At 43.0% G+C, this 15,015-nt stretch overlaps 1 protein-coding gene across 8 annotated transcripts in view; it reads right to left on the reverse strand.

The window, feature by feature from the left end:
• KIF21A (kinesin family member 21A) overlaps positions 1 to 15,015 on the reverse strand; it is a 719,281-nt gene that overhangs the window by 554,155 nt on the left and 150,111 nt on the right. For all 8 annotated transcript variants that reach the window (XM_085654100.1, XM_085654097.1, XM_085654095.1 and 5 more), the window contains exon 3: positions 1,169 to 1,351. In XM_085654100.1, the coding sequence (XP_085510226.1) occupies positions 1,169 to 1,351 (183 nt within the window). The remainder of the gene's footprint in view (positions 1 to 1,168; positions 1,352 to 15,015) is intronic.

The following is a 15,015-nucleotide window of genomic DNA, read 5'->3' on the forward strand; positions in this document are numbered from 1 at the left end:
AAAGCTGGTTATCCTGGCGCTGGCTGATGACGATGAGTAATTTGATGTTTGACTGGCGCCTGTGAATAGAGTTTAGCCCAGGTCCCCAACAAAACGACCATCAGGGCCTCATTAAATGAGAGGAGAGGATCAGATCGAAGTGGGACCAATTTGTAGCACCTCTGTCAGGAGACTGGTGTTGACCTCCTGCATGGGCAGCTGGAGGACTAGCACATCTGCAGCCCTGAATACCAACATTGCAAAAGAGGCAGATTCTTCAGTGGCGGGTCCAGGGTTAAAACAAGACTGAGTCTTGCGATGGTGTCAAGGCCACTCGCCTCCTGCATCTCGTCATACCAGTTACCCTGATAATGGCTAATGTTATCCTCGCACGTGTCTAAATTAGTCCTAAAAATGTCTGGGAGGACACGTTCCCTGATCTGGGGAAGGGCAACCGTGACCAAGTCAGAAGGATCCAAAAGAGGAAGCAGCATCTAAGTCCGACTTGGGGGAGGTCAAAGCGAGGCTGTGCCGAGGTTGGTGGTGGGCTGGTCCGGGATGTCAGGTAAAAGGGTCACAAGGACAAGAATGGGATCAGCTAAGGCCAGGAATTGGCGACTTTGACCAGCACAGGGCTTACCAGTGTGAGGAAACTAGAATCTTGGCCTTGCACTCCCAGATAACATTGAGGTGCGCCTGGATGTAGTCACTGCAAGCTGTGGGATGATACTAGGCACCACAGGAAGACCAAGTGGGTATCAGTCTGTAGATTTGTTGGGAGACATCCCTTGCATACTGATCGAGATTATTATTTTTTTTTTACCTCGGTTAAAGACCAGGGCGAGCGCCAGATCCACATCTGTTGGCACGGAAAAAAGGAACGGTTTGTTGTCTTCGAGCATGGGTGGTAACTATATGGGCCCACAGACGTCGCATACAGTGTGAACGATGTCGGCATTGAGCTGCAGGTACCACCTTCTGGCACAACCAGGTACTTTTGCAAAATTTTCTGGAACCAGTCTAGTGCCTTGGGCATACATTTTAAGGTGAAGATTCTGCAATTTGAAGTCTCTATCAGAAAAATATAGCAAAATAGTCACAATCTTAAAGAATTTTGATCAATAAATGGATTAAAAAAGCACAGTTATGCAGCTTTCATACAGAAAGAACAATCTAAAATAATCCATACCTCTAAGAACTGAGCATTGACTTTGAATTCTGGAGGAGGCAGTCCATGGCTAACAGCGGCCACTTTCTTTTCTTCAATACAATTAAAAAGATGTTTAACAGCACGAGGGATAATACCTTGTTCCTCTTGAGAAATGTTGACATCAAATCCAGTTCCCATGGTATATGTTTTACCAGAGCCTGTCTGGAAAAGGAAAGCAGACAATAAATGATCAGCACATGTTTACTTACTGAAATTATATTGTAAACGTAGAACATACCAAGAGTTACAGTAAATTTGCCTCACTCCATAAAATACATGGATCCAAAGCAAAGTGCTATAAATGTGCTAATAGGGTCTAAAATTTCAGTCATAACAGTGATATTCCATGTGTGCTGTTCTAAAATAGAAAAGTAGGACAACAGCTGTAAACTGATAAAAAACAAATCCGTAAACTGATCAAAAACAAACTTACTTTCTATGCTAATAAGGGGACAATATCCTTTCATCACACTTAAATTAGTGAAATATATAGGATCACAGCAGGTTCAATAAAGGATACTTAATGACAGTAGTGTGGAAATATATCCAGCCTCCGAATCCTATGTGCATTATTAGACATACCAATTGAATGAGGTGCAAGATTAAGACAATTACTCTGATATGATTACATCAGTGGTGGAAACAGGGCAACTGTCCACAACCAAAAGACCACCGAAGATAGAAAAGATATAGGTCAGAAAGTGGTGGCACTGATGAGCCATTAGGCACCAAAGACCCCTGTACTTTCTTAATGCTCCAATGCCGACTTCAAACTTTCGCCATGCTCAGAGATCACGGCCCTCAATGAATTAGCAAATAAAAGGATTTCTATAGGTGAAACCGAAAACCGATCTGAAACCCACAGTTAAAAACTCAAGGGATGCTTGAGGTGGACAAACCCCTCCATCACACCACGGTGGCCTGCCACTGGCACAACACAGGAGGATCAGTGACAGTACCAACAGTGGAGCACCTATGTTAAGGGTTCCTGGCAAATTTGCAAAGATTCGGGAGGGGTGGAATCATCAGAGAATGTGACCATCAGAAGAGAAGCGCAAGTCTTGGCCTTGAGCATCGTTGTGCAGCCCAAGCCATGGAGCGGTCTAGTACGTACCAATGACTGGAAAGCACTAGGAGCACAGGTAAGAAATAACCCCAAAAAACCTGAACTGGGTTGAATAAATAAAGAAAAAACAAAGAAAAAGTACTGCCAATCCAGGTGCAATCTAAGATTTGTAAAAGCGTGTAGAGCAATAAGCATAACTCAGAGAATAGGATGGCTGGATCAACAAACAGGGCATGATCAGGAGAGGGGCAAGACAATAAGAATTAGTTTCCAAGTGGTCTTTGAACATTTACAGCATCCATTCCACACATGCAAAAGTTATACAAGGTGGGCTGCTCCGATCACATTTTATGCCACTTGATTGAGAAGCAACTGGTCAGATGCTCATCTGGAAAAGCGGTGATTCTGGAGGGTGGCGGAGTCATTTTAGAAGCAATGCTTTGTGGCCTTTTCAGGGTCCCCGATTTGTCGGACAGGCTCAAACAAAAATCAAAGCAGAAAGTCAGCATCAGTCTCATCTCCTATACCGAAGCTTCACTGGCACAAAATCATATGGAGGAAAATAAAGGAGGTACAGGAAGAAGTGAGTACGGCATGACCAGACAAAAAGAAGCTTAGCTAACTTTTGCAAAGGCCAGAAAAAATGCTCTGCTGTATTCACTATTCTAAAGTGAACGGAGATCCCCAAACCCTTTCTGAGATGGATAAGCCTGCTGTACATGACCCCGGTGGCGTGAGTGCATATTAACAGGTACACATCGGCACCGCTGTATATACACAGGGGCACCAGGCAGGGTTGTCACCTCTTCCCGATCCAGTTCTCATTGGCTCTGGAACCACTGGTGTGCATAAATCAGACAGAGGCATGCTGGTACTGCGCTTTCGGCAGAGATCAATAGGCATATCACTATATGCAGAAGACATGGTCATGTACATGACCCAGTTGAGCACCCTACACCACTCCTTCAGTAATATATCCAATTTGAACGGCACTCAGGACTCAGTATTAACTGGACAAAGTCAGTGATAATCTCGCCAACACCATGCACATCATCGCACATGTTCAATACCCCCTGGAATGGAACACAGATCCGGTGGAATACCTGGGGGCGTGGATACACAGGGATCCTGAACTAGCGATCCATGAATATTACGATAGGGCAATTGCGAAACTAGAGGATCAAGTGTTAAGATGGATCATGAAGTTGCCCTCCCTAGCTGACAGGGTAGCTATCATGAAAATGATCATATCGCCACGTTTCCTCTATATGCTCACTAATATACCTATAGTGCTACCTAGATCTCTTTTCCGAATGCTACTCACACATCTGATAACATTGGCATGGGCAGGCAAGTGACCTCGGATTAGGTGGCACCATGCCATATGACCAGGGCGACTTGGAGCACCCGATATGCATCTGTATTAGCTCTGTGCCCAAGCGCAATTTGTGCACTACTGGTACCCTCCTCAAGCATACACGCCCCACCTGGCAGTTGAGGAGAGAGATGCACACCCTACCCCACTCTGTTATATTTTAACGCACAAGCGCACAGATATACTACACACAGAAATTAACAAAATACACTGTACAACGTCCGCTTGGCTGACTCCTGGAGCGAGAGCCCACAAACTTCCATTGTATGCCCTGAAACTCCCAATTGTGCATCAACCAGTCATGTCAGTAATACAAGAGCCAGGGGCACTTGGGGTGCTCAAACAGGTAGGGCTGGAGACAATGAGCGATATGAATCCAGAAGGGAAATTCATAAATCCAGTGCACTTGAGCCATTTACAAAATATAACACCATTCTTCACATTCATATATTTTTGTCTCTGATCAGCCCAGAGGGAGCTATACCCTTCGTTGCCGGACAAACCCACCACACCATGCACACTGCAAACACTACCTACTAGTTCCACACGCCGCCACCTGGTCACTATGCTTTGTAATGCGACTCAGGGGGATACGCCGCAGACACTAAACCAAATGCTTGAACGATGGAACGCCTCATTAATCCCACAATTAACGCTGGAGGAATGGGGATTTTGCTGTACGCTGATTGGGGTGTTAAAGTCACATTGTAACCTGCGTATCACCCATTTTAAATATTTATAACAAATGTATTACACACCTGCTAGACTGTTCAGGTATGGGTTGAGAGATGATGCAAACTGTACAAGGTGCGGGTTGTCAGGCGCAGACTATCTACATTTCGTATGGAGCTGCAAAAGGGTTCAGAGGTTCTAGACAAGGGTGGCCCAGGACTTGAGGTCCATGATGTTGGATTCGCTGGTTTGCACCCCATACATGCGCTTACTGGAGATGGTTTAGAAGTTGAAGTCCTGGGGCCTTATGTTTAAAGCAGTAATGTTATTACTAGCCAAAAGCAGGCTACCCATGCCCTGGGGGAAGCGCTCCGCACCCTAACATGAACACTGGTTGTGAGATATGATCTATTGTAAAAACCAACCCGGAGATCTATGCAGAAGAACTTCTATCATACTCAAGCCCAAGGGATATATGGGTCCCCCTAATCGAGCATGATGTACACCCAAACACTATGTAATTGAAAACTGTAGATGGGGGAGGCAGAGAACTGAACTTGTGGAAAAGTATGATATTTCTTTATAACAGAATTGTAGTGTATGTACTGGACAAAAAACCGCTGATGGCATGCTGTTTCTGTACTGTTCAAAAAGCTGAAAATAAATTAAAAAAATGCTCTGCTGGAGTGTGGAGTGGCTGATGGGAGAATTATGGAAAGGAGAGGGTTTGCATAATTGATAGGGGTAACTTTACATAAGGAAGAAATGTCTTGCATGGTCACTGAATGAGGATCTACATTCCATTTCTAGTATGCAAAGACTAAATTATTTCCAGACCTGTGTGTGCTGACTGAAAAGCCTGGAGAACAGGAAAGGAAAAAGAAGAGACAAGATCATTCTCGAGCCCCACCTCTCCTGTTGAAGACCAAGCGCTTAATGGCACCCACCTGTGATGATGCTATGAAATTAAGGAAAAAGTTAATACAACCTCGCCACATGGTGACAGACCACCCAATCAAGGACAGTAACCGATAACAGTGGGCTCTACTGAACCTTTACACCCAATGGCAGAATGTAAAGAAAATGAAAACAAAATAAAATCTGAGAAAAGAGTTTGGGGCAGACAGTTTATTGCAGGAAACGTAATGAAAAACGTAACGTAAAACTTTGTTTTGACTTTATTTCTCGGCTTCTACTTTTCTGGGTACCACCGCTTTGAACTGTGGGGCGTGGAGTAATATGGCCTCACAAAATACATGAATCTAGAGAGTTTAACGGTTAGTAGTGTGACTAACAGTTATCCCATGCATGATATCACAGGGTCACTGTGTTTTGTTGGACTTTGCTGCATAGTGCTTACAGTATCTAAATAGAACATTCATTAATGCAAGTCGTTTCAGTGACTTCTTTGGATTTTTAATGATTTACTTTATGATGCCCAGTCAGTACCCCACTGAAAAATCATTCAGCCATGTTCTAGAGGTACGCTATGTGCCCTGCCCTCACTGCCCGCTGGAACCAATCCTAAGCACTAGGAGTGGCTTTCACCCAAGCCCTGTATCCAGTTGAGCCACACCCAGTGACTTCTGGGGCTGGGTACCGGCCTGACATAATGGAGATTAGGTATTGTCATCGGTTAACAAGTTTTGAATTCTTGCTCATAAATGATTCCCTGTTGAAATGTCAATAGCAAAGGGAACTTTAGGCACCCCGAACCTCAAATTCCTTAACAATTTGCATGCAACATTCTGGGATCAAACTTAACTGTGTATATGTTTTAACAGCTATATGGCCCCAGTTCATCATAATATGAAACATCAAGTTCTAAAGGGGTCATGTCCATAGAATGACAAAACCCCTTGTACAGCTGGACAGGGACATGCCTCACTCACAAATGGTACATCCTGCATTTTCGATATTCAAGCCTAGATACTAACAATTTGCTTTCTTTTTTTTTTTTTTTTTTTTTTTTTAACACTGAATAGGTTACACCCTCCAGCTCAGGAATGGCGGTATTACACTTTCAGTCTCAGGAGACTGTATCAGTACTACCATCTTTTGCCATATCAAAGAAAAGGGAAAACCAAAATGGATCTTGCTGGCCTATAGCGTACATACACTTATAACACACATGAAGTCCTGCTAGTAGGCAGGATACACACAACACGTTGAGATGTCAGCACAGGGGACTGAGCAGGACACTTGAGCGGAAGTTTACACAAGCAGGCCAGTAAATATCACACTCGGATCTGGGCCAGAAAATGCCTGTCCCCAACTCAAATGATTCAAACAATGGTATGCTGCCACCAATGCTCAATGCACATGGCCCAAGGATACAGACGTTCGTCTCCTGTTACCAATGTGGTACGCTTCCGGTATTATCAACGTAACACAAGACCCAGGCTCGGGGTTTCAGGTTCCCTGGGTCTATTTTGTGCCTAGACCTTAGAGACATGCAATATTTTGTGGGTGCTGGGCCAAAAGAAAGTAAAAAGTTGGGATTCTAGATTCACTTGCAGTTAGTTTAACTCAGAGCAAGTACATAAAGAGTGATGGGTGGAAATCTTGAATCAATTTCAGCCACTGGTAATTACTTGGGCCGGATCACAGTCCATCATAATTTTGCACACCATACCACCTCTGTTTCGATCCAGGCATATGCAAATCAGTCTTGACCCTGCTCAAACGTCCAGCCCGAACTGCCAGGCCAGGTACTTCCTGAACCGGAACACTTGCAACCTAGGACCGGTTTTGCCCCAGTGAGGGCTCATCAACCAGGTATAGCTTGCTTCCAGTGACACAGTGTGCAAGAGACCCATGTCTGGGCATACCCGTCCCAATGCGGAGGATGAACCAAAGTATACAAAAGAGTGAAGGATGGAATGCTTGAATCAATCTCAGTCACTGGTAATTACTCTGGCCGCATCACAGTCCATCATTATTTTGATCACATGCCACCTCAGTTTAGACCCAGCTATATGCAAATCAGTTGTGATCCTGATCCAATTAGAACCGCCCAGCCTGAACTGCCAGTGCCTCCCTGAACCAAAACACAAGCAACTCAGGACCGCTTTCACCCTAGTTAGACCTCATCTGCAAGGTATACCTTGGATCTAGTGCACAGTCTGCATGGAGCCCATTTCTGGGCATACCAGTCACATTTACGGCAACAGACCAAGGGTGCATGTCCAATTACCATGCAACAGACACTCGCAAAATATAATCTTTACTGTTGAGTGTCAGTCTCAGCTGCATGGTGGCACAGCATTGAGGACTTCTTTAATTATGGCACTGTTGGCCAATTCCTGTTGGCGGTTATTTCAACTTACTGAAGTCTGCACACTGCTTGTTACTTCTACATACAAAATACCCTATTTACCTGTGAAAGTGGTTGTCAAGCGCTGATATGAGTTATAAATCAGGAGCTATTCTTATTTTCTCACATGTCATGGTGGGAATTCTTCAGCAAAAATTAAACATGTAACATGATCTATTTTTCACAGAAGTCAAACAAAACGGCACATTTCTGCAGTCAGTTCAGCTCATTACTACCCGCTGCTACCTGTGCAACAGTTACACATTCCTTCCTCAGATTCTGTAACAAGACAAAACATTCAATACCCCAAAACAGTATCTGAATCCATCAAGCATATGAATACTTTAAGAGCCACCGTTCCAGGTTAGTAACTTTTTTTATTCTCCGCCAGTGAATTTGTTATTGTTTCACACAGCTTCTGTCAGACTCTGTGCATGGCTGGCAGCCAGGGTCAAGCAGAGGGTATCTGGTCACAGTCATGATGGTGGGGTTTGTTTGTCTCTTGTGTCCTTGGGTGTGTCCTGCTACAGCTCTGCAAACCGGGCCAAGTGCACGCTTTCCGCACTTGACTCTTAGGGTAGCAAGGGAGGGGAAAGCAGTCATAGGCTTCTCAGGGAGGTAGGCAAGGGGGCAGAGTTTCAAAAATCAACATTTCAACAACATACATGTACTGCTACGCCCAGTCATTCTCTTAGTAAAAGAGAAATACTTTAATATCACACAGTAAACCAAAATACTACACACTGAACTGAGTTGTCCAGCTACAAGGTTGTAGTAAACACAACTACAGGGTGCGAGACAATTTCTACAATTCCCAGGACATCAACAGTGTTCTGGTGCAATTGTTTCAGTTCCTGCACTACATAATTCAAGGCAAGTTGAGCACAGCTCCCACATCACTGCAGAGTCCAGGCAGCAATGGAAAGCTCAAAGGCAAGAACCTGCACAGGTGTGAGGTGACAATTTTGCTATGCAAGCGGCTACTAAGTCTAGTAACCCGTAGCTCACTTCAGATCCTATCTTGCAAAAGTGTTCACGATGGCAATCATTCCTTCTTCTAGTATGCAGGTCTATCTTTTTAGTGCAAGTCAGTCTCTCAGTCTTTCAACACAACCTCGTGGGATTATTTTTGTGCACCCTACGCAGTCGTACAGTCAGCATCTTTTGTCAGCAAGGCTTCTGCAGGAGACCTACCTCTTGTACCTCATCACTGAATACAAGCATCACTGCAGGCCTTGGCAGTGGTTACATGTCTTTGGTAGCTGCGGCCTTCAGGTCGTTTGGGGGTTCTTTCTGTGGCGGTGGTGTAGGCTTTGTAGGGCAAACAACTATGTCAGGTAGCAACGGAACATGTCTCTTGGGCTACTGTGTAGATGCCAGATGGTACGCTATCATTCAAGATTTTTTGATGCTTCACATAGTATGCCATGTGAACCATGGACGGAGGCCGGGAGACAGCTCGGGTTGGTAGCAGTTACACTTCCAGTATGGGTCAGCTCTTTTAGATGCTCCACAAACCAGAAACATGGCCTTTCTTTTCCTCCTTGACAGTCTATCCTGGATACCAAGTCACGCACTCACCGTTCTTCTCCGAACAGACAGGCAGGCTTCTCTGAGCTTGGCAGACTCGGCTTCTCCAGCAAGCTATGCAGACGTCACATGATGTCACATTACCTCTGAAAGACATGCTGTCATGAAGCCACCTGCTCCAGATCACAACATCTCTGAGTACTCTGTGGATATTCTCGTTCGTGGTCAAGAAGAACTTGGAAATGGAATAAAGTGGGATGGTTTGGGTCCCAACTTTATACAAATTATCCAGGCGGGCATGTTAACCCACGATCTAAAGTCTTGGAACTGGTTTTGGGTGGTTCCCATTAAAAATGTGTTTTCTGGCTGGAGTGCGCACACAGTCTTTATGCAGGGTGATGGCTATCACAGCAGGTAGTGATGATGCTGGCTCCAACTAGGAGCATCTAAAAAATGAGAACATTGAAGTGTGACGTCACTGTACCTTGGCTATCATCAGAATTCCTCAAGCAGCTATGAAAAAAGACAAAATGGGCAGTAACTTCCTTACTCTTCAGAACAGAATTTGCTGACTCAATTCCACTCCCCTACCATAAACCACATGGCAGAGCTAAGGAAGGAATAATCAGCAACCCCCTGCAAAAATGTACTCATAGAATTTCAAAGGACAGCCCTTGTTTACATTTTCCCACACGTCAGAATCTGGCCTCCTCCCTTCAGTTCCTGGAATGTAGCAATACACTTCCGCAGTCTGGAGAAGCTGAATCCCATCTTCTATTTTGTGTCATGTTAAACCAGGAGCTGTCCAAAATAGATCCGGCTCATCTCACCACAGACCACAGCCTTGCTGCCATCTCTACCTTACACACACACATGTATACACAGGATGTCAGCGCAGAACCTTATACAAGTGTGACAGTGGGCCACACTCCTCCTGAACCAGGAAGAGTCTTTTGAGTATTATCAAGCCATGAAAAAAAGGTATGCTGCCACCATTGCTTCATGTCAACAGCACATTTTGTGTGCCCTCCCAAGTCACAAAAAGTTATGTACCTTAGAATCACCTTGGACAAGCCTAGACCCAGAGCAAGGACTGACCTTCTTTCAGCAGGTTTAGCTGCTTTCTCGAGATGTCTTGGCAGAGAGGGGGATGAATTGGTGATTTATCCGCAGTCTCCAAAGTGTGTCCTACTGCCAAAATCTGCTCCACCCATCTGTCCAAAGTGATCTTGCCCCACCCCAAGGCCTACTGGCACACACCTTCTGCAAATATAGGAGTGACACGACCACTCACAGACCCATAATACCTGTTGGGATTGGGCCCTCTGCCATGTGAGCTTCCTCTCTTGGAGTTTTGCAGGGATTTGCGGCTGGTTTGGCTTGGTTGAGAGTTTGCCACTTATGGTATAATTGCAGAAGCGGCTGGAAAGGCTGCTGGAAATGAATGAGCGCGAATACTTAACTTTGAGTGAGCCTGCCTCTGGGACCTCAAATTATTAATCCGGGATCTGGTGGAGAGAGTTCCTCTGACCTTTGCAGTGACCCTGTCAGACTTAATAGACTACTATGCTTCATCCATCACCTTTTGGAAATGTTCTTCACCATTGAATAGGTCTATGACCTTTTTCCGACCCTTGAGGTGGAACCCTGTACATTTCAGCCACACCTGTGGGCACAGGGCAATTAAGGGTTTCCAAATTCTAAATACACCACAACCAAATAGGTTTTCATGCCATGTTTAGGTGTCAGTCTAACTTCTGCTTCTTCATTTCAGTTATTGAGAAGAAACTGATGAGTCTGGCCATCTTCTTCTAATTAATACTAGTCTTGCTATGACTGAAGGAGTGCTTCACTGGAGCTCTTAAGGTAAAGGATTCTTCCCCCAATATCTTATTAACCATGCCTACAAGGGAGATCAACCAAGCAGACACTGGAGCCTGTGACCCCCTGTGAGCAGTTGGTTTCACTACCATATCAAGCTTGACTACAGATATCAGGTCTGTGGGTGAAGAGATCACTGCCTTGAATTTCTTGTCCTGGGAAAGGGTATTGGTGGGATGGTTACATGCATTCTTAAAAACATCTTTCTCTCTCTTGCAAATGTGTAACATTAGAACATGAAGTAAACCAGATGTCTACTGTACGACTGCGAAGGGTGCACAACAATAATCCCACGAGGTCGTGTTTAAAGACTGAGAGACTGACTTGCACTAAAAAGATAGACCTGCATACTAGAAGAAGGAATGATTGCCATGGTGAACACTTTTGCAAGATATTATCCTGTCCTTTGGTTGGAGCATTATATACCAATGTCCCTTTGTCGTCGTCTTCTTAGAATGGGCTGCCAGACCACTATAGACTGACCCTGGTCCCGGTGATACGCCTGTGAATGTATGCTCCTTCAGAACTGTTTTCAGGGAGGTATTAATTCCTGGGAAATAGGAGGTGTACCCTTTTGACCTGGGAAGTGTACCTCTGCCTGGGTTAATCTTTCTCTTTTTCCACAACAGGTTTGTCTTCCTCTTCTTGTAGCATTGTTTTCTCTTCTCTCCTTTCCCATGTTTGCACCTATTAATGCGTTGCGCTTCTCACCGCACTATTTATACTTTTGACAATGCTGAAGCTAGCATCCATCCAAACATCTTCAATTGATAGGATGAAGATTAATATTAAAGTCTGTGAGGTCTGGGACAATGTCATAGGTGCAGAGGACAATGCTGGATCAGAGGAGCCTCAGGTTGCCAAGCATTTGACAAGCTGGCAAGCTTTCCCCGGAGTAAGAGTATTCAGACAAAAATCTACACAACCCCAGCATGGCTATTTGAAACTCAGGCAGTCCACCCTATCACGTAGACATCCATCAACCTGTCACTTAATGGAGACTCCTAAACCATGCCAGAAAACTATCCCTCAACAGACAAAAAAATACTATGCAACATATTTTCTACTGCTCTAGTTTATCAGTCCAGTCTTCTGCATCACACACATACTTAGATGCAGTGCCAAGACTTCAGCAAAAAGACAGGAGCAACACCCAATATATTCGCAGCCAAGACACAGTACCCCCCACACTTCACTAACCACGCAGAGCCATATGCGGATCCGGTAGAATGTCTCCAAAGACCTTAACCACACCAGTCTAGTAGCATGATTTACCAATAGCCAGTACAACACAAAAAAACGACTGTTTGGCGGCATTTTAAAAGAAATTGGATCTATCTCTTAAAGAAACAGATGCTTTTTTAATTCAAATTTGTGGCTTCACTCTCTTTTTTAAACAGCACCGACTTTTAAAGGGAGGGTGTTGTCCATTGCGGTAAAAGAATCAATCATGTATGCATTTGAAAGGAGACTTTAAGCTTCCTTTGTATTAAGCCTCACATACAAACTTACACAACTATTGATAACTTTTTCAGTGATTTCTATACTTATTTAAAGCCGGGGCTTTATTTTAAAATACACAGGAGTCTTTAAATTACATACGCTGTGTCTGGTTTGTTTCACTTTGCACCAAAATGCCCATACATCACCTTATGCACTATGATGTAAAAGCTACATGAATTAAAAAGTATTCTAATTTATGTAGCACATTACTGAGGTGCTGAAACCGAAAGAATAGATCTAGCACTGTTCCTGGCAGCTGTGCACAAGCAACAGATCATGGAAGGTTTCAACTGATCCACCAGGTACCAAAGACATACTTTCATTTGGATTTGCTAAGATAGTTAAAAGAGATTAGTCTCTTCTGTTCATGCTGGCAGAAAGCAAAAAAAAATTCTCGGGGAATGGCCAATCAAATTTTACATGCACAATTAATTTTACAATTGATATCTGTATCTCTTGCGAACACATCTTGAATGACCTTCAAAAAAACATTGTAAGAGTGTCACATTTGATTCAAACCTGAAACCATCAGCACAATGAGGGATTTTTGTGTGGGGATAGTGGCTTAGTAGAGTATCCATGATTCCATTTCACGTCCTTTAGAAAGTAGAAAATATTTCTAGCAGGAAAGTGAGGGCTGGGACCCTTGCTTGGCAATGCCCACACCACATCAGAATCGGTTTTCTGCCGTACCCTTGCAATGGCAAGACCGGAAGAAGGATTAGACCATGCCCACAAAAATCATGTCTCTGGCACAAGCTATTTAGGAAAGCTTAAATGATTATGTGAAGGAAGATCACGGCTAAAGAAATCCTGCTCAGCGATTGTGTATCCCTGGCAAGTAACAGTGATTGAAAGTGTGCGTATTAAAGCGGTGATTGCAAAGGGACAGAAGTCCAAAATCCCTATGCTTACTGCGCTCTGCCATCTTTTCTGTTCATTAGATTCAGTGTTTGAGACAAACACTAAATTACAGCATATATATATGTTGCATTCTTAAAACAAAAGCTAGAACTCGTGAATCACTATTTTCACCTACATCTAATATATCTTTAGATAGTGAGTCCACCAATACTAGCCAATCCCCCAGGCTCATTACAACCTATAGTAAACAGGCAAGACAAATCAGATCTATTATTCAAGAACGTTGGCCAATCTTGAAAACTGATTTAGTCTTAAAACCCAGATTACCGGATGGGCCAACGATAACTTACCGGAAGGGGCCCTCTTTAAGATCACATGTTTGTCATGATTTTCCTGAGCTTCAAAAGCAAGAGGAGTGGCTGAAATCCCGGCCGGGATTCAAGCGCTGTACCACATGCAGAGCGTGCAAATTTGGAAAAAACACCACCCAATATTGCACACGATTTAGCCCTGATCCGTTTAACATACATGGATCTTTTAATTGTAAAACTGAATTTGCTGTCTATATATTAACATGTACCTGTGATCTTAGATATGTAGGGAGTACCCGGCAACCAGTACATGTCAGAATTCTTCAGCACTTACGTGCCATTGTAAACAATGATGCGTCTTATCCGGTGGCGAGGCATTTTAAAGTTTGCCATAACAATAATTTGCAATGCCTCAGTTATTTTGTTATCGCCTCGGTTCCTAAAACCAAGAGAGGGGGTGACCGTGACAAAATGCTTAGAAGATTAGAGTCTGATTTTATTTTAAAATTAGACAGCAGATTTCCCAATGGGCTAAACACAACGGAGGATCTGCATGTGTTCCTTTAAGATATGTTAATTTTGGGTCAGATCTTTTTAGAGTGTATTGCCATGGCTGCTTTCGCGTAAAAATTAATACATTATGAAAAAATTATATTATGAATTTCCATTTGTTCCTCTTTTTCTTTTATTTTATATTTTATTTTTTCCCTATGTGTGCTTAATTGCACAAATTAGGGATACACAAACATTTTTTCACTTTACATATTTGACATAGATTCAGTAGAGTGTCTGTCTAGTTTTAAAAATCGATACCAACATTAAATTCAATTATGGTGTTTGTGTTTATAAGATTTTAAACTTCAAACAATTTAATGGCTACATATATTAACATTTGTGTTCATATTAGACAAACTTTATTATAACATTTATGGTTAGGCATAAAATTAGCATAATTTGCACAAGTTCCTTCCTGTGTTTACATATTTGCGTAATTTGCACATTTTGATATGATGAATTTTAATCTGTTATATTTGCACCTTATTGCGTCATTTGCACAGCCAATTGAACATTGATACCATCATGTTATAGTTTTTTGGATTAATTGCATTATATGCAAAATAATTATGTTTTACACCAATTGAGCACTTGATAAATGTTTTGTGGCTTTTGGATTTAAACCCGTTATTTAACTTATTATATACATTTAAGGTCTAAATGTATATGTTTGGAAAACAGACTAATGTAATTCTGAATAGTGTGTCTTCACTTTTTAAAAATCACATGGTGTAAAAAAATGGTGAAAAAATG

This window comes from Triturus cristatus, chromosome 4_1 (assembly GCF_964204655.1).
Source record: "Triturus cristatus chromosome 4_1, aTriCri1.1, whole genome shotgun sequence".
Lineage (NCBI taxonomy): Eukaryota > Metazoa > Chordata > Amphibia > Caudata > Salamandridae > Triturus > Triturus cristatus.